Raw genomic sequence first — 20,431 nt, forward strand, 5'->3', positions numbered from 1 at the left:
TCTCACAATGGCAAACTATGAAATAATGTAACTTCATCTGAAACAGATGGAAACGGGTTTGTACTCGAAAGAGTTACAATAACTTAGGGAGCTTGGCTTAAATAGCCAAGTGTTTATGGTACTGGGTTTGTAACCCCAAGATCAAGAGTTCACACACATCAAAGCTTGGCCTAAATAGCCAAGTGGTTATGGTACTGGGTTTGTAACCCCAAGATCAAGAGTTCAAATCTCACAATGACAAACTATGAAACAGTGTAATTTCATCTGAAACAGATGGAAATGTGTTTGTAAGCCTTTTCCAAACCCTGCGCCGAGGAGCCAGTCGAGATGAGTGGCACTGTGACCATCAGAACAAGAAAGTTCTTGACAAACCGCTTGCTCCAACGCAAGCAAATGGTTGTCGATGTCCTCCACCCTGGCAAAGCCACAGTTCCCAAGACAGAAATTAGGGAGAAGTTGGCAAAAATGTACAAAACAACGCCAGATGTTGTGTTTGTATTTGGCTTCAGGACGCAATTTGGTGGTGGCAAAACAACAGGATTTGCCATGGTCAATGATTCCTTGGATTACGCCAAGAAGAATGAGCCCAAACACAGGCTGGCAAGGCATGGCCTATTGGAGAGAAAGAAGGTTTCCAGGAAACAGCGAAAGGAACGCAAGAACAGAATGAAGAAAGTTCGGGGCACAGCTAAAGCAAACGTTGGTGCCGGCAAAAAGTAACTTGGGAATGACACTGAAAGTTCTTTAAAATGCTAAGCTATCCAAGGATCAACTTCAATAATTATTTGTATATGCCCCCAAATAAATTCAGCCAAGTGGTTATGGTACTGGATTTGTAACCCCAAGATCAAGAGTTCAAATCTCACAATGGCAAACTATGAAACAATGTAACTTCATCTGAAACAGATGGAAACGGGTTTGTACTCGAAAGAGTTACAATAACTTAGGGAGCTTGGCCTAAAAAGCCAAGTGGTTATGGTACTGGGTTTGTAACCCCAAGATCAAGAGTTCACACACATCAAAGCTTGGCCTAAATAGCCAAGTGGTTATTTTACTGGGCTTGTAACCCCAAGATGAAGAGTTCAAATCTCACAATGTGAAACAATGTAACTTCACACACATCAAGGCTTGGCCTAAATAGCCAAGTGGTTATGGTACTGGGCTTATAACCCCAAGATCAAGAGTTCACACACATCAAAACTTCTTCCTCTGTCCCACTTCTGTGAGTAAAACACTTTCTTTCCTCCCCCTTTCCATTTCCTTTCTCATTATGGGTTTAAATTGTTGTCTTGCAGGAACTGAAGGGAACGGAAGTGAATCCAGGAAGGGTGCAGACTCTGGAAAGGGTGGCCGAGGTCACTCTCACTCTTAAAGGCATTGACATCCTTTACTCCCTCAGCTCGCCACATTTATTTGTCTGGCTAAAAGGATGGCCTCTTTCTTAATATTTCTAATTAAAGGGGTGGTTTCCCCAGGAGATGGCTGGCATTTAAGGGGACAGTAAATTAATATTGGAGAGATTTAGTGTTGTCATATGCTTAAAATTAGATATATTAATGTTTCTGTAATAAAGTACATTTGTCATTATTTCTAGTCTTGCAATATAGTGCTGTAGCTACTTTGTATATTTCCAGTCATAGAGTCATTACAGCACAGAAGAAATCCATTTGACATATTGAGTCAATGCTGACTCTTTGTCAAGAAATTCAGTCAATCAGTCCCATTCCCCCACTATATCCCCATTCCCCTGCAAGTTTATTTCCTTCAAGTGCCATCCCATTTCATTTTAAAATCATTGATTGTCTCTGCTTCCACCGCCCTCTTAAGCGGAGAGTTCCAGGTCATGACTACTCACTTCCTAAATAAAGTGCTTCCTCACATCCCCCATGTATTATATAATACAGTATTCTGTGTTACATGAGTTTTCCTCCAATAGATATATAGAACTGGTAAGCATGGATCTGTCGACCAGCATGGATTCGCACCTTCAGGAGAATTGGAAGGGTGTATATTAGGTATAGCAGAGTGAGAATGATGGGAAAGTATGTGGGATGGAGATTTACAGCTTTTGAGGAAAGAATGATCCATAGGAACTAGAATTGCCTGATCCAAATTTCTATCCTGTACTGACAGTGATGACCTTTGTAAACTCCTTTTGCAGGACATTGGAATGGGCAGATTTGCAGACAGATTATCAAACCAAACGTCATGTAAGAATCTAACAGTCACCTGATTCATTGGGACCTGAATATTACCAGCCTTTGAATCTAAAAGAAGAAATGTTTGTCTGTTTTGTCTGCTCCAAAAGATTTTAAACATCAGTGTGACTGGAAAATCACTGAGACAGAGAGACCTGAGTGAGTGTATTCCAGTGCATCACACCATTCATAACAGGGAGAGATGGTACACGTGTTCTGTGTGTGGACGAGGCTTCAACTGATTGTCAAGCCTGGAAAGAAATAAGTAAACCCGCACCATGGAGAAACCGTGGAAATGTGGGGATTGTGGAAAGGGATTCCGGATCCCGTCTGCACTGGAAACCCATCGACGTGTTCACACCGGGGAGAGGCCATTCACATGCTCTGTGTGTGGGAAAGGATTCTGTACCCCGTCTGCACTGAAGGTTCATCAATGTGGTCACACCGGGGAGAGGCCACTCACCTGCTCTGAGTGTGGGAAACGTTTTCTCCAGTCATCTGACCTGTGGAAACACCAACGAATTCACACTGGGGAGAGGCCATTCACCTGCTCTGAATGTGGGAAGGGATTTACTCAGTCATCCCACCTAGTGGCATATCAGGGAGTTCACACAAAGGAGAGGCCATTCACTTGCTTTGAGTGTGGGAAGGGATTCACGCAATCATCCAGCCTGCGGACACACCAGCGAGTTCACACCGGGGAGAGGCCCTTCACCTGCTCTGCGCATGAGAAGGGATTCACTCAGTCATCCAACTTGCTGACACACCAGCGTGTTCACACTGGGGAGAGGCCATTTAACTGTTCTGAATGTGGGAAGGGATTCACTCAATCATCCAACCTGCTGACACACCAGCGTGTTCACACCGGGGAAAGGCCATTCATCTGCTCTGAATGTGGGAAGGGATTCAGTCTGTCCTCCAATCTGCAGAATCATCAGCGAGTTCACGTTGGGGAGAGGCCATTCACCAGCTCTGAGTGTGGGTAGGGATTCACTCAGTTATCAAACTTGCAGACACACCAGCAAGTTCATGGTTGATTGTAGGGGTTGGATTCTGCTATTATTGCTGCTGTTAATCTCATCCGAACTGAGCCATGTTCATTTTGACACTTGGTGAAGTGGGAGGGTCGAAGGGTTTCTTTCTGCTAGACTGATTTTTCTTCCAGTGGGCTCAAGCTCTGTTGGACTGACTTTGCTTCCAGTGGGCTGATGCTCTTTGAGTTTGGGAGTGCACATTTCCACTGAAATGGTCTGCAAAAGCAAAACTGTAGTAGAACTGGAGTCAATGGGAATCAGGGGGAAAACTGTCCACTGGTTGGAGTCATACCTGGCAGAAAGTAAGATGGTTGTGGTTGTTGGAGGTCAGTCATCTCAGCTCCAGGACATCACCGCAGGAGTTCCTCAGGGTAGTGTCCTCGGCTCAACCATCTCCAGCTGCTTCGTCAATGACCTTCCTTCCATCATAAAGTCAGAAGTAGGGATGTTCACTGATGATTGCACAAAGTTCAGCACCATTCACGACTCCTCAGATACTGAAGCAGTCCATGTCCAAATGCAGCAGGGCCTGGACAATATCCAGGCTTGTGTTGACAAGTGGCAAGTAACATTTGCGCCACACAAATGCCAGGCAATGACCATCTCCAACAAGAGAGCATCAAACCATCGCCCTTGAGATTCAATGGCATTAACTTCACTGAATTCCCCACTATCAGCATCCTGGGGGTTACCATTGACCAGAAAATGAACTGGACTAGCCATATAAATACTATGGCTACAAAATTAGGTAGGAGGCTAGCAATCCTGTGACGTGTAACTCATCTCCTGACTTCCCAAAGCCTGTCTACTGTCTACAAGGCACAAATCAGGATTGTGATGAAATACCCCACACTTGCCTGGATGACTGCAGCTCCCACTACAATCAAGGAGCTTGACACCGTCTAGGATAAAGCAGCCCGCTTGACTGGCACCACATCCACAAACATTCACTCCCTCCACCACTGACACAAAGTAGCAGCAGTGTGTACCATCTACAAGATGCACTAGCAGGAATTCACCAAGGCTCCATCAACAGCACCTTCCAAACCCACGACCACTATCATCTAGAAGGGCAAGATCAGCAGATAGATGGGAACACCACCACCTGGAAATTCCCCTCCAAGTCATTCACCATCCTGACTTGGAAATATATTGCTGTTACTTCACTGTCGATGGGTCAAAATTCTGGAACTCCCTTCCTGACAACACTGTTAGTGTACCTGCACCACATGGACTGCAGTGGTTCAGGAAGGCAGCTCACTGCCACCTTCTCAAGAGCAACTAGGGATAGGCAATAAATGCTGGCCCAGCCAGCGAAGCCCACATCCCATGAATGAATAAATAAAATCTCAGAGCTCTACAATCTCTCAATATTTAGATAATATGCTTCTTTTTTATTCTTCCTGACAAAATGGTCAATGCCACATTTGCCCACACTATACCCCATTTGCCAGATCTTTACCCATTCACTTAACCTATATGTGTCCCTTTGTGGCCTCCTTATGTCCTCTTCACAACTTACACTCCCACCTACCTTTCTATCATTGAAATAATTTTGATTATTAATGTATTAGCATCCTGATAATTGCAATAATTTCCTGATTATTGGAGCAATGGGCAGCTGATTATTAATACAATGGGAACTGTGTAATTAATGTAATTAGATCCTGATTATTAATGTAATAGGACGCTGATTATTTATACAATAAGATCCTGATTGTTGATGCAATAGGTACCAGACTATTAATGTAATAATATCCTGATTATTAATGTGTTGGGATCCTGAATATTAAAGTAATTGGACTCCGATCATTAATGTAATAGGATCATCATTATTGATGCAATAGGATTCTGATGATTAATGTAACAGTACCCTGATTATTGATACATGTTTTTATTCATTCATGGGATGTGGGCGTCACATTTACTGATGATCCCTGATTGCCCTTGAGAAGGTGGTGGTGAGCTGCTTTCTTGAACTGCTGCAGTCCATGTAGTATAGATACACCCACAGTGCTGACTTGTTTTTAGTGCTTTTTATACAACCAAGTGGTTTGCTGGGCCATTTCAGAGGGTGTTTAAAAGCCAACCACCTTGCTGTGAGTCTGGAGTCACACATAGGCCAGACCAGGAAAGGATGGCAGATTTCCTTCCCTTAAGGGCATCAATGAACCAGACAGGTTTTTACAACAATGAAAATGGTTTCATGGTTGTCATTGGACTTTTAATTCCAGATTTTTATTGAATTCAAATTCCATCATCTGCTTTGGTGGGATTTGAACCCAGATCCCCAAAGCATTACCCTGGGTTCCTGGATTACTAGTCCAGTGACAATGTAGTGACACTACACCACTACCTCCCCCCACCTGACACTGTTCTGAGGATGTGAAAGGTTCTAAATGAATACAAGAGCTTTCAGCTCCACATACTGTCCACTGGGGTGTTCTCCTGGTGCAGTGCGACCAACATTTGTGTTCTAACACCACCAAAAAAACTGGATTAATTGGTACTCGTCTGATTGCTGCTTTTGGAATTTTACTGTGTGCAAACTGGTTGATAAGAAACAGTAATAACTTGTATTTATATAATATAATTAATGTAATAAAACATCCCAAGGTGCTTCAGAGGAGTTTCATAAAGAAAATATTGACACATAGGGCAACATTAAGGTGGATGGCCAAAACATTGATTGGAGAGTTAGATTTGAATAAGAATCTTTAATCAGAAGAGAGATGGAGAATTTAGGGAGGGAATTTCAGAGCTTCATACCGAGGCCCTGCCACCAATTGTGGAGTAATTAAGATCAGGGATGTTAAAGAGGTCAGAACGAGAAGCACAGATATCTCAGAGGGTGTGAAACTGGAGATTACAGAGATAGGGAGGGATGAGGCCATGGAGGGATTTGAAAATGAGGATGTGAATTTTAAAATCGAGCATTACTTGACCAGGAGCCAATTTGGTCAGTAAGCACAGGGGTGAAGGGTGAATGGGACTTGGTGTGAGAAAGCACATGGGCAGCAGAGTTTTGGATGATCTCACATTTCCGTGTGGGGGTGGGGTGAATGTGAGAGGCTGGTCAGAAGTGTATTGGAATAGCCAAGTCTAAAGGCATGTATGAGGATTTCAGCAGCAAATGAGCTGGGGTGGGGTGGAGACAGGCGACATTATGGATGTTGAAATATCTGGTATTAGTGATGGTGTAGATATGTGGTCAGAAACTCATCTTGGTGTCAAATCTGACACCACAATTGTGAAGAGTGTGGTTCAGCCTCAGACAGTTCCCAGGGAGAGGGATGGACTCAGTAGTTAGGGAACGGAATTTGTAGCGGTGACTGAGACAATGGCTTTGGTCTTCCCAATTTTTAATTGGAGGAAATTTCTGCTCATCCAGTACTGGGTGTGGGATAAGCAGTTTGATATTTTAGTAACAGTGGAGGAGTGAAGAGGGATGGTGGTGAGGTAGAGCTGGGCGTTGTCAGTGTACATGTGAAAACTAACATGGTGCTTTTGGATGGTGTCACTTAGTGGCAGCATGTAGATGAGAAATAGGAAGGGCCAAGGATTGATCCTTGGGGAGACTCCCAAGGAGAGGAAAGGAGAATTAGAGATGGGGCGTTAGTTTGCAAAGCTGGTGAGTTCAAAGGTTGTTTTTGTAATGATGGGTGATGACGGTGGATTTAAAGGTGAGGGACATAACCAGAAGAAACAGAGAACTGCCAACAAGATCAGCTAAAATGTGGAAGCTGGATGGTCAGCAGTTTAGTGAGAATAGGATTAAGGGAGCAGAAGGCAGGTCTCATGGATAAGCTGAGCTCTGAGGGAAATAGAAGATAGGAGCAAAACTGGACAAAGATGTGAGATCAGGGCTCTGACAAGGGGGGACTTCAGAACCAGTTTTGCCCAGTGCGCTAGTGGAAGGGAGGGAAGTAGCAGAGGCAGCTGATCAGATTGTTTCAATCTTAGGGACAAAGATGCTCCATGAGCTCCTCACACTTGTTGTTGGAGGTGAGGATGGAGGAGACAGGGGAGAGGGAGAGCCCTTCAAAAGGAACTAACTTATGTTTGAGATATTAAAAAGATTCAACACACTATGTTTAACACAAAGCTGATTTATTTGACTTTTATCCAGACAATTAATCCATATGATTGGGCTGGAGTTTATGAATATCTATAGCAACAGATGCCAATGAACATGGTTCAGTCCAGGATGTGATTAACAGCAAAATACCATCACAATAGTCACCTGTGAACTCGCTGGTGTTTCAGCAGGGTGGATGAGGTGGTGAATCCCTTCCCACAGTCAGGGCAGGTGAACGGTCTCTCCCCAGTGTGAACGCGCTGGTGTGTCCGCAGGGTGGATGACTGAGTGAATCCCTTCCCACATATAACGCAGGTGAACGGTCTCTCCCCCGTGTGAATTCGCTGGTGTGCAGTGAGTTGCTCTAATCCCCTGAACCCAGTCCCACAGTGAGAGCACCTGAATGGTCTCTCGTCAGTGTGAACACGTTGATGGCGCATCAGGTCCCCGGAACTTTTATAGCACTTCCCACAGTCTGGGCATTTAAAAGGTTTCTCATCAGTGTGAACACGTTGATGGGACATCAGTTCCCGAGAACTTTTATAGCACTTCCCACACTCTGGGCATTTAAAAGGTCTCTCATCAGTGTGAACACTCTGGTGCTTCAGCAGGGTGGATGGATCTGTGAATCCCTTCCCACACTTGGAGCAGGCGAACGGTCTCTCCCCAGTGTGAACTCGCTGGTGTGTCAACAGTGCAGATGACTGAGTGAATCCCTTCCCACACTCGGAGCAGGTGAACGGCCTCTCCCCAGTGTGAACTCGCTGATGTACAGTGAGTTCTTCTGATCGCCTGAACCCAGTCTCACAGTGAGAGCACCTGAATGGTCTCTCATCAGTGTGAACAAGTTGATGGCGCATCAGATCCAGGGAAATTTTATAGCACTTCCCACAGTCTGGGCATTTAAAAGGTCTCTCATCAGTGTGAGCTCGCTGGTGTTTCAGCAGGTTGGATGACTGAGCAAATCCCTTCCCACACTGGGAGCAGGTGAACGGCCTCTCCCCAGTGTGAACTCGCTGGTGCGTCAGCAGCCCTGATGATCGAGTGAATCCCTTCCCACACTCAGGGCAGGTAAACAGCCTCTCCCCACTATGAACTCGCTGGTGTCTCACTAAGTGGGATGACTGAGTGAATCCCTTCCCACACTGGGAGCAGGTGAATGCCCTTTCCCCAGTGTGAGCTCTCTGGTGTTGCAGCAGGTTGGATGACCGACTGAATCCCTTTCCACACTCAGGGCAGGAGAACGGCCTCTCCCCAGTGTGACTGCGTCGATGAGCTTCCAGTTCAGACGGGGATCTGAATCCCTCCTCGCAGTCTCCACATTTCCACGGTTTCTCCCCACTCTGAATGGTGTTTTTCCCTTCCATGTTCAAAATGTGATGATATTCAGGTTATGGTAAATTGGCGACTCTGTCAGGTCCCAATGTGATGTTTGGTTTGAATTTCATGACTGCAAATCCTCCCCTTCTAATACCCTGTGAAATTGATTTAAAACAGAAAATAAACAAGTGAGAGAGAACCCAGAAAAACACAAAGGCAGGTTGTGAAATTAAGCTGAATGAACCTGGTAATTTGTATGGTTGGCACTAGGAAGAAGTGACCATTAAAGCTGCTGCGTTTTTTGTAAAAACCCAACTGGTTCACTAATGTCCTTTCGGGAAGGGAATCTGCCACCCAGTCTGGCCTACACAAGACTCTCACCTCTATAAGAACAAACACCCTGTGGAACCTGCTCCACCGTTCAACATGATAGTGGCTGATCTTGGTCTTCAACTCCACTTTCCCGCCCACTCCCCATATCCCTCGATTACCTGAGAGACCAAAAATCTCTCCATCTCAGCCTTAAATATATTTAAAGATGGAGCATCCAGAGATCTCTGGGCCAGAGAATTCTATGTGCCAAGAAAGACAGAGAGAAGCAAAGGAGGGAAGTGGGAGAGAGAGAAAAAAAAAACATTGAGAGGAATCGGATAGAGAGAGAGAGGGTGGTGGGGTGTGGGGGGGCAATGGAAGAGGCAGATGGAAATGGATCGGCATTTTATAGACCTGCAAATGCTCCACAATTTAACAGAATCTCCCAAACCTTCAACTTCCACCATCAAGAAGGGCTCGGGTAGCAAGTATATGTGAACACCATCACCTCCAAGTTCTCCTCAAAGTCACACACCATCCTGATTTGTCTGACATCTAGTACTGGATGAGCAGAAATTTACTCCATTTAAATATTGGGAAGCCCAAAGCCATTGTCTTCAGTCCCCTCTGTAAACTCCACTTCTGAGCCACCAACTCCATCCCTCTACCTGCCAACTATCTGAGAATGAACCAGACTGTTCAAAACTATGGCAAAACATTTCACCCGAAGATGAACCTTCAAACACATATACACATCATCACCAAGACCGCCTATTCCCACCTCAGTAACATCTCCTAACTCCACCCTAGTCTCAGTTCATCTGCTGCAAAAACTGTCATCCATTCCCTTGTTATTTCTAGACTTAACTCGGGAGGTTCTGGAGCCAGGGGAGAGAGTCTCAGAATAAAGGGCAGGCCATTTGGGGTTGAGACAAGGAGGATTTTTTTCACTCAGATGGTGGTGAATCTTTGGAATTCACTGCCCCACAGGATTGTGGCAGCTCTTGAATATGTTCAAGACTGAGATCGATAGATTTCTACATTTTAAAAACATAAAGCAATCCGGGAATAGTGCAGGAAAATGGCATTGAAGTAGAAATTATCTCATTGAATGAAGGAGCAGGCTCGAAGGGCTGAATGGTCAACTCCTGCTCCTATTTCTTATGTTCTTTGGCTCTCTCCAAACATTTAACCTCCCCGAAATCTTGAGGTGATCCAAAATTCTGCTGCCTGTGTGCTTACTCACACCAAACCATGTTCACCCATTACCCCTGTGCTCACTGACCTACAAAGGTTCCTCTTTAAAAAGCAAAAAAACTTTTAATTTCTCATCCTTGTTTTTAAATCCCTCCATGGTCTTGCCTCTCTCTATCTCTGTAATCTCCTGCAGCCTCACAACCCTCCAAGATCTCTGCACTCCTCCATCTGTATTGTCCATCGTTGTGGGAGCACCTTCACCACATGGACTCCAGCGGTTCAAGAAGGTCAAACATCATCTTTTCCACAGGTAACTGGGGATGGGAAATATCTGCTGCTGTTAGTGAAAGGGCAGGGGAGTGGGACCAGCTGATTTGCTCTTGCAGAGACAGCACGGGCAGGACGGGCTGAACAGCCTCCATCTGCATTGTAACCATTCAATGATAAAGAACCGACACGAGACCAGGGACCAGCCTCTGGAACCAATGTCCAGCCTGATACAAACCGGCTCTTCATTGATCTGGGAGCTGCGGTCCCGCTCGGTGCAAACGGGGGAGGGGGACGGGTCAGTTTATTTCCGGGGTTTGCGGTGTACACAACATGTTTCCGGAGCCTCTCCGTCCACCCGCCAGATCTATCGCTCCCTTCGCCCCGCCATCCCCCACTTTACCTATTGTGTATCCGTCTCTCCATCGCCATTACCCGCACTGCGCATGCTTCAGGCACAGTCTGGCCCCGCCCCCTCATTCACTCCGATTGGTTGGAGGACCAGACCCAGCAGCTGGGACCTCCAGCCCCGCCCCCTCATCCTATTGGTCCGGAGCTGCCGTCAATCGCCCGGGCATTGTGACGGTTCCAAATGCTGAGAGCGGCCAGAGACTGAACCTGACTTGCTGAGTCTTGACAGCATTTTCTGTTTGAGAATTAGAGCTAGAGATGGATGGTCAGTTCCCCTCTGTCCGGGGAGAATTCACACTCATTTCCCCAGTGCAGTGATTATCACGTTTACTTTACATGAGAAAGTCCCCGGTTCAATCCCGGCTGGTAACCTTGAGTTTAACATTGTTACTGATGAGGAATTAACAGTGAGTTTAGTTTCATGGAAAAACTCAGCAGGTCTGGCAGCATCGGCGGAGAAGAATAAAGTTGACGTTTCGAGTCCTCATGACCCTTCAACAGAACTAAGTAGAAATAGGAAAGGAGTGAAATATAAGCTGGTTTAAGGGGGGGGGGGGGGGTCGGTTGTTGGGACAAGCAAGCAGAGGAGGAGATAACCAAAAGATGTCACAGACAAAAGAACAAAGAGGTGCTGAAGGTGGTGATATTATCTAAAAGAATGTGCTAATTAAGATTGGAGAGCAGGACGAGCCAGGTAGCCCTAGTGGGGATGGGGTGATTCTTTTAGATAATATCACCACCTTTAACACCCCTTTGTTCTTTTGTCTGTGACATCTTTTGGTTATCTCCTCCTATCACTGCTTGCTTGTCCCAACAACCGCCCCCCCTTCCCTTAAACCAGCTTATATTTCACCCCTTTCCTATTTCTACTTAGTTCTGTTGAAGGGTCATGAGGACTCAAAACGTCAACTCTTTTCTTCTCCGCCGATGCTGCCAGACCTGAGTTTTTCCAGGTATTTCTGTTTTTGTTTTGGATTTCCAGCATCTGTAGTTTTTTTGTTTTTATCTCTGAGTTTAGTTTCATGTCGAACAGGGTGATAGTTACTGTTGTCTCATTCCAGAGAAAACTGATCCTCTCTGACCCAAAAACAAAATACTGTAATACTCTAAGTGGAAATCCAACCTAGAACTGGGGGGTCACTGTTTAAAAATAAGGGGTGGTCCATTTAAGACAGAGATGAAGAGAATTTTTTTCTCTCATCGGGTCATGAGTCTTTGGAATTGTCTTCCTTAAAAGGTGGTGGAAGCAGAGTCTTTGAATGTTTTTAAGGCAGAGCTTGATAGATTCTCGATAAGCAAGGAGGTGAAAAGTTATCAGGGGTGGACAGGAATGAGGAGTTAAGCTTACAATTAGATCAGCTCAATTAGATCAGGCTCAAGGGACCGAGTGGCCTACTCCTCCTCCTAATTCGTATATTTGTTTGACATCAAAACAGAAAATATTGGAAACTCTGAGCAGGTTAAACAGCGTCCACACAGAGGGGAACAGAGTGAATGCTTCAGGTCAGGAACCTTTGATCCAAACTGGAAAAGAATTAGAGATCTAACAGCTTATCAGCAAGTACAAAGTCAGAGAAAAAAGATTGGGGGAGGATGGTGTGGTTGAAGGATTTTCTTATGATGAGAGATAACAGTGGATTTAAAGGTGAGAGGGACAGTATGAAAAGAGAGAGAACAGTTAAGGATATTGTCGAAAATGTGGAAGTTGGATGGTCAGCAGTTTAGTGAGAATAGTGTCAAGGAAGCCGAAGGCAGGTCTCAGAGACAAAGTGCGCTGAGGGAGAAAGAAGATAGGAGAGAAACTGGAGAAAGATTCAAGTGCAGAGCTTGGACAAGAAGGTGCTTCAGATACAACTTTTCCAGGTAGGTTAGTGGAAGGGAGGGAAGCAGCAGAGGCAGCTGATCAGATTGTCTCAATCTTAGTGACAAAGAAGTTCCATGAGCTCCTCACACTTGTTGTTCGAGGTGAGGAGGAGGATACGGGGAAAGGGAGAGCACTTCAAAAGGAACTAACTCCTGTTAGAGATATTAGAAATTTCACCACACTGTGCGTTTAGAACAAAGTTGATTTATTTGAAACAGTTCTGTTGAAGGGTCATGAGGACTCAAAACGTCAACTCTTTTCTTCTCCGCCAATGCTGCCAGACCTGCTGAGTTTTTCCAGGTAATTCTGTTTTTGTTTTGGATTTCCAGCATCCACAGTTTTTTGTTTTTATATTATTATTGATTTATTTGACTTTTATCCAAAATTTTAACCATTATAACTGGGCTGGAGTTTATTAATATCAGCAAAAACAGACCCCAATGAACATGGTTCAGTCCGAGACATGATTAACAGCAATCCAATCACTGTAATTATTTGTGAACTTGCTGGTGTCTCATCAGTGTAGATGACTGAGTGAATCTCTTCCCACACATGAAACAGGTGAATGGTCTCTCCACACTGTGAACTCGTTGGTGTGTCTGCAGGTGGGATGACTGAGTAAATCCCTTCCCACACTCGGAGCAGGTGAACGGCCTCTCTCCAGTGTGAATTCGCTGGTGTTCAGTGAGCTGAGACGATTGCCTGAACCCAATCTCACAGTGCGAGCATCTGAACGGTCTCTCATCAGTGTGAATACGTTGATGGGACATCAGATCCCCAGACCTTTTAAAGCATTTCCTGCAGTCTATGCATTTAAAAGGTCTCTCGTCAGTGTGAACTCGCTGGTGTGACAGCAGATTGGCTGATTGAGTGAATCCCATCCCACACTCAGAGCAGAGGAATGGTCTCTTCCCAGTGTGAATTCGTTGGTGTACAGTGAGTTCAGATGATCGCCTGAACCCACTCCCACAGTGAGAGCACCTGAACGGTCTCTCATCAGTGTGAATATGTTGATGGGACATAAGTTTATCTGAAGTTTTATAGCACTTCTCACAGTCCGGGCATTTAAAAGGTCTGTTGTCAGTGTGAACTCGCTGGTGTCTCATCAAGTTGGATGAACAAGTGAATCCCTTCCCACACTCAAAGCAGGTGAATGGTCTCTCCCCAGTGTGACCTCGCTGGTGTATCAGCAGGGTGGATGACTGAGCGAATCCTTTCCCACACTTGGTGCAGGCGAACGGCCTCTCTCCAGTATGAACTCTTCAGTGTGTCAGCAGGTTGGATGAATTAATGAATCCCTTCCCACACTTGGAGCAGGTGAATGGCCTCTCCTCAGTGTGAACTCGCTGGTGTGTCAGCAGGTTGGTTGAATCAATGAATTCTTTCCCGCAGTCAGAGTGGGGGAATGTCCTCTCCCCAGTGTGACAGCGCTGATAAATTTCTAGCTCAGACGGGTAATTGAATCCCTTCCCATAGTCCCCACATTTCCCTGGTTTCTTCTCAGTGTGAATGGTGCTTTTTACTTCCATGTTCAAAGGTTGATGATATTCAGGTCCTAATGAATCGAGAGACTCTGTCAGATCCTAATGTGATGTTTGAGTTAAATTTCCTGACTGCAATTCCTCTCCTTCTAATATCCTATGAAACTGATTTAAAACAGAAAAGAGGGAGTGAGAGAGAAACCACAAAAAGACAAACCTAGGTTGTGAAATTAAGCTGAATGAATCTGATAATTTGTGGAGCTGAACCCAACTACATCACTAATATCCTTCAGGGAAGGGAATCAGGCTCCAGGTCTTATTTTTGATGAAGAGTCATATGGACTCGATACATTAACTGTGTTCCTCTCCGCAGAGGCTGTCAGACCTGCTGAGTTTTTCCAGCTATTTTTGTTTTTGTTTCAGGCTCCAGGTCTGTTTGGCTTTCCCGTCTGTAAATCCACCTCTTCTAACCCCCTGTAAAAGGAGTTTCCAAAATCCATCCCTGTCAGTCCAGGATAGAAATTGACACCATTCTCTCCTCCTGCTCCAGGATCAGTAAAGTGAGTTAAAGATAATTTCTCATTAACAAACCCATTGCTGCATTTCCTTCATTAACCCACATTTGTCCACTGGGGCCTGGCACCGGGAGAAAGCCTGCAGCTGTCGTTCGGTGCAAAGGCGGGCCCGGCACTTTCTTATTTGGGGTGTTGAGGCCTCCACTGGGTATTTGTGAAGCCTCCCCTCCCATCCGTTGCCCCTAACGCTGCCTCCGCTTATCCGCCTCCTTCCCGCCTGAAGATGAGACAAACAAGCGTCTGTCCATGGACATCACCCGCACTGCGCATGCTCCAGGTCACAATGCCGGGGAATGATTGACGGAGTTTTCGGACCAATGGGAAGAGGGGACGGCACTGGAGGACCGAGCAGGAACGGTTGGTCCTCCAACCAATCGGAGTGAATGAGGGGGCGGGGCTGAAACTCTGCATCATTTTGAAAGCTGATTTGTGTCAAACTCCAGGAGAAATCAGGACATTTCTGTTTGTGGCTTTAAACAGATGAAACCCTGTGGGTGTGGAGCAAACATTTCAACATTCGTTACTGAAATGGATTCATTCAGGACAGACAGCAGGGATTATTTCAGGAAATTACACAGTGGAGCGATTATTTCTCTTTGAACTCATCCCTTGGAGAACAGTGTGAATTAGTGGAAGAATTCACAGGATGTTGAACGCTCCTTCCATGTCTGTAATCATCTAATTCCAGCCGATCTGTTGGTCCGGCTTCAACCTGGAGAGTTTGATGAGCTCCCACAAACTCACACAATGGGAGCGGACAGGCAGACTTACCGGACATTCAGAACACATGAACCTGACCACTCCACTTTGAACAGGGTTGTTTGCTTCCATGTTCAAAAGCTGATGATGTTCAGGTCCTGATCTATGTCAGATCTTGATGTGATGCTTGGTTTGTGTTTCCCGTTTGCAAATCCCCCTGTAAAAGGAGTTTCCAAAAACTATCACTGGAAGTTAAGGCTAGAAATTCAGACCTAACTTTTCTTTTGGTTTGAATTAACTGTGTGTAACCTCTTTCTCCGAAAAAAATTCCAAAAACAACCACTGTCATAATACAATCAGAGACCAGATTGTTTTCAGAAAGGGAAATCGTGTTTGACAATTTCATTAAAGTTCTCTGAGGATGTAACTAGCTGGGTGGATAATGGAAACCAGTAGATGTAGTGCATTTGGGTTTTGAAAAGGTATTCAATTAGCTGTCACATAAAAGTTAACTGCACAGGCTAAGTGATAAGGTGTTGTGGTAATATATTAGTATGGACAGAGGATTGGATAACTAACATGAAACAGAAGGTTTGGATAAATGGTTCATTTTCAGGTTGGTAGACTAACTGCTGGAATGCCACGGGGATAAACGAGCACGAGGAGAGCAGCAGAGACATGGGATAAAACTGAAAAAGTGACATCACAGGAAAGCTGTGACCTGATTGGTTAGTAGGAAATTTGCACCAAATTTGAAAAAAACACTGCAAAGCTAATTAATAAATTAATTAACAAAGTAGAGATGGCTGGGCAGGCGATGTGTTGTAGCTGTATGATGTGGGAGCTGGCAGATCCCATTGTGAGCCGCAGTGACCATATCTGCAGCAAGTGTTGATTGCTGGAGGAACTCCTCAAAGTTGATGAGCTGGAGTCCGAGCCCCGGACGTTGCAGCACATCCGGGAGGGGGAGAGTTACCTGGACACTTTGTTTCAGGAGGCAGTCACACCCAGTAGATTAAGTACCTCAAATTTGGTCAGTTGTCAGGATCAGCAGGGTTTGACTGCAAGTGAGGCAGGTAGAGGGATCCTGTGTTCAGGAACAGAGAAGCTTCAGCTCTTGACCTTGTCCAACAGGTACGAGATACTTGCTCCCTGTGTGGATAAGGAACAGAGCTGTAGGGAGGATGAGCCAGCTGACCACAGCACCGTGGCACAGGAGGCCATTCAAGAGGGGGGAGCAAAAAGACAAGTGGTAGTTGTAGGGGATTCTATAATTAGGGGAATTGTTAACATCCTTTGTAAGCAGGATCGAGAGTCCCGCATGGTATGTTGCCTGCCCGATGCCAGGGTGAGGGACATCCCTGACCGGCTTGAAAGGATTTTGGAGAGGGAGGGGAGGATCCAGTTGTTGTCGTCCACATCGGGACAAATAACAGAGGTAAGACTAGGAAAGAGGACCTGTTTGTGGATTATCAGGAACTAGGAACTAAATTAAAGAACAGGTCATCAAGGGTTATAATCTCAGGATTACAACCCAAGCCACGTAAAAATTGGCATAGGGACGTGAGAATAAGGGAAGTCAGAGCGGGTGGGGCTGCTTTGTTAGTAAGAAATGAAATTAAATCGATAGCAAGAAATGACGTAGGGTCAGATGATGTAGAATCTGTGTGGGTACAGTTGAGGAACCACAAAGGTAAAAAAACCCTAATGGGAGTTATGTACAGGCCTCCGAACAGTAGTCAGGATGTGGGGCACAAGATACACCATGAGATAGAAAAGATGTGTAAGAAAGGCAAGGTTACAGTGATCATGGGGGATTTCAATATGCAGGTAGAATGGGAAAATCAGATTGGTAGTGAATCCCAAGAAAAGATATTTGTGGAATGTCTATGAGATGGTTTTTTGGAGCAGCTTGTGGTGGAGCCCACTAGGGAACAGGCAATTCTAGATTTAGTGATGTGTAATGAAGCAGATTTGATAGGGGAGCTCAAAATGAAGGAAACCTTAGGAGGAAGTGACCATTATATGATAGAATTTACCCTGCAATTAGAGAGGAAAAAGCTGGAATCAATTACAGTTGAATAAAGGCAACTACAGAGGCATGATGGAGGAGCTGGCCAGAATTGACTGGGAGATGAGCCTAGCAAGAAAGACAGTGGAACAGCAATGGCAGGAGTTTCTGGGAGTAATTTGGGAGACACAGCAAAAATTAATCCCTAGGAAGAAGAAGCATACCAAAGGGAGGACGAGGCAACCATAGCTGACAAGGAAAGTCAGGGACAGCATAAAAGCTAAAGAGAAAGCATACAATGCGGTGAAGAGCAGTGGGAAGCAAGGGAGTTGGGAAGCCTACAAAGACCAACAGAGGACAACTAAAAAAGAAATAAGGAGGGATGAGATTAAATATGAGGGTAAAGTAGCCAGTAATATAAAAGAAGATTGCAAGAGTTTTTTTAGATATGTAAAGGTAAGAGAGAGGCAAAAGTGGACATTGGGCCACTGGAAAATGACGCTGGGGAAGTAATAATGGGGAACAAAGAAATGGCGGAGGAACTGAATAGGTACTTTGCTTCAGTCTTCATGGAGGAAGACACGAGTAACATCCCCAAGATTCAAGAGAGTCAGGGGGCAGAGGTGAGTATGGTGGCCATTACCAAGGAGAAGGTGTTAGGAAAACTGAAAGGTCTGAAGGTGGATAAATCACCTGGACCAGATGGATTACACCCCAGAGTTCTGAAGGAGATGGCTGAAGAGATGGTGGAGGTGTTAGTGGTGACCTTACAGGAATCACTGGAGTCAGGGTGGGTCCCAGAGGACTGGAAAATCGCTAATGTAACCCCCTGGTTTAAGAAGGGAGTGAGGCAAAAGCTGGGAAATTACAGGCCGATTAGTCTGACCTCAGTCATTGGTAAGATTTTAGAGTCCATTATTAAGGATGAGATTTCAGAATACTTGGAAGTGCATGGTAAAATCGGGCAAAGTCAGCATGGTTTCATCAAGGGGAGGTCATACCTGACAAATCTGTTAGAATTCTTTGAGGAGGTAACGAGCGGGTTAGACAAAGGAGAGCCAATGGATGTTATCTACTTGGACTTCCAGAAGGCCTTTGACGAGGTGCCACACAGGAGGCTGCTCAGTAAGATAAGAGCCCATGGTGTTAGAGGCAAGGTACTAGCATGGATAGAAGATTGACTGTCTGGCAGAAGGCAGAGAGTGGGGATAAGGGGGTCCTTCTCAGGATGGTGGCCGGTGACTAGTGGAGTTCCACAAGGGTCAGTGTTGGGACCATATCTTTTCACTTTATACATTAATGATCTAGATGAAGCAACTGAGGGCATCCTGGCTAAGTTTGCAGATGATACAAAGAAAGGTGGAGGGACAGGTAGTATTGAGGAGGCAGGGAGGCTGCAGAAGGATTTAGACAGGTTAGGAGAATGGGAAAAGAAGTGGCAGATGGAATACAACGTGGGGAAGTGTGAGGTCATGCACTTTGGTAGGAAGAATAGAGGCATGGACTATTTTCTAAATGGGGAGAGAATTCAGAAATCTGGAGTGCAAACGGACTTGGGAGTCCTAGTCCAGGATTCTCTTAAGGTTAACTTGCAAGTTGAGGTGGTAGTTAGGAAGGCAAATGCAATGTTGGCATTTATTTCGAGAGGAATAGAATATAAAAGTAGGGATGTGCTGCTGAGGCTTTATAAGGCTCTGGTCAGACCACATTTAGAATATTGTGAGCAATTTTGGGCCCCGTATCTCAGGAAGAATGTGCTGGCCTTGGAGAGGGTCCAGAGGATGATCCCAGGAATGAAAGGATTAACATATGAGGAATGTTTAAGGACTCTAGGTCTATACTCGATGGAGTTTAGAAGGATGAGGGGGGGATCTGATTGAAACTTACAGAATACTGAAAGGCCTGGATAGAGTGGGTGTGGGGAAGATGTTTCCATTAGTAGGAGAGACTAGGACCCGAGGACACATCCTCAGAGTGAAAGGAAGACCTTTTAGAACAGAGATGAGGAGAAACTTCTTTAGCCAGAGAGTGGTGAATCTATGGAATTCATTGCCACAGAAGGCTGTGGAGGCCAGGTCATTGAGTGTATTTAAGACTGAGATAGGTAATGGGATCAAAGGTTACAGGGAGAAGGCGGGAGAATGGGGTTGAGAAACTTATCAGCCATGATTGAATGGCAGAGCAGTCTCGATGGGCCGAATGGCCTAATTTCTGCTCCAGTGTCTTATGGTTTTATGGGATCAGTTCTGGGACCTCAACATTTACAGCCTATATTAATGACGTGGTTGAATGGGCCAAGTGTATTGCAGCCAAATTTGCTGACAATACAAAGATGGGTAGGAAATCAAGTTGTGAGGAGACAAAGAGCTAGGTTAAGTGAATGGGAAAACACTTGCAGATGGTGCCTGATTTGGGAAAATGTGAGGGTTTCCACTTTGACAAGAAGAATAGAAAAGCAGAAATTATTTAAGTAGAGAGAGACTGCAGAATGCTATAGTACAGAGGGATCTCGGGGTCCTGGCACATAAATCTCAAAAAGTTAGCATTCAGGTACAGCAAGAAATTAGGAAGGTAACTGGAATGTTGGCCTTTATTGCAAGAGGGTTGGAGTATAAAAGTAGGGAAGTTTTGCTACAGCTGTACAGGGCATTGGTGAAACCACACCTAGAGTACTGTGTACAGTTTTGGTCTCCTTACTTAAGGAGGGATATACCCAGCGTATCCACTCTGAACCAGGTTTGCCGCTCCCTCTGTCCAGCGCTGTCTGCATCCCTGGCACAAGGAAATGGAATTTCAAAAGAAGGAAGGAATCTGTCAGCATTTGAAAGACATTCACAGACAATTGAAGGGCTCCTTGGATGGCAAGCTGTAACTAGTAGGGTGCCACGGGGTTCAGTCCTTGGGCCCCAACTATTTACAATCTATATTAATGACTTGGATTTAGGGATAGAAGCTACGATAGCTAACTTTGCAGATGACACCAA

At 45.2% G+C, this 20,431-nt stretch overlaps 3 protein-coding genes across 3 annotated transcripts; 1 reads left to right on the top strand and 2 right to left on the bottom strand.

Moving 5' to 3' along the window:
* The first annotated feature begins 297 nt into the window (after positions 1-297).
* On the top strand, positions 298-809 carry LOC121270481 (40S ribosomal protein S24-like). The gene has a single exon (XM_041175806.1). It carries the CDS (start codon positions 328-330, stop codon positions 718-720), a length of 393 nt encoding a protein of 130 aa, XP_041031740.1. The 5' UTR covers positions 298-327; the 3' UTR covers positions 721-809.
* A 6,536-nt stretch (positions 810-7,345) lies between these two features.
* On the bottom strand, positions 7,346-10,871 carry LOC121270473 (zinc finger protein 229-like). Its single transcript, XM_041175792.1, has 2 exons — positions 10,810-10,871; positions 7,346-8,785 (listed from the first exon to the last, which is right to left on the bottom strand). Exon 2 carries the CDS (start codon positions 8,675-8,677, stop codon positions 7,472-7,474), a length of 1,206 nt encoding a protein of 401 aa, XP_041031726.1. The 5' UTR covers positions 8,678-8,785; positions 10,810-10,871; the 3' UTR covers positions 7,346-7,471.
* A 1,998-nt stretch (positions 10,872-12,869) lies between these two features.
* On the bottom strand, positions 12,870-13,862 carry LOC121270482 (zinc finger protein 239-like; the record flags this gene model as incomplete). Its single annotated transcript, XM_041175807.1, has 1 exon — positions 12,870-13,862. A coding segment is annotated over one exon (690 nt), but the record flags the coding sequence as incomplete, so codon positions are not given.
* Between the last annotated feature and the right edge of the window lie 6,569 nt (positions 13,863-20,431).

The sequence above is a fragment of the Carcharodon carcharias genome, chromosome 27, assembly GCF_017639515.1.
Source record: "Carcharodon carcharias isolate sCarCar2 chromosome 27, sCarCar2.pri, whole genome shotgun sequence".
NCBI classification, from domain to species: Eukaryota; Metazoa; Chordata; class Chondrichthyes; order Lamniformes; family Lamnidae; genus Carcharodon; species Carcharodon carcharias.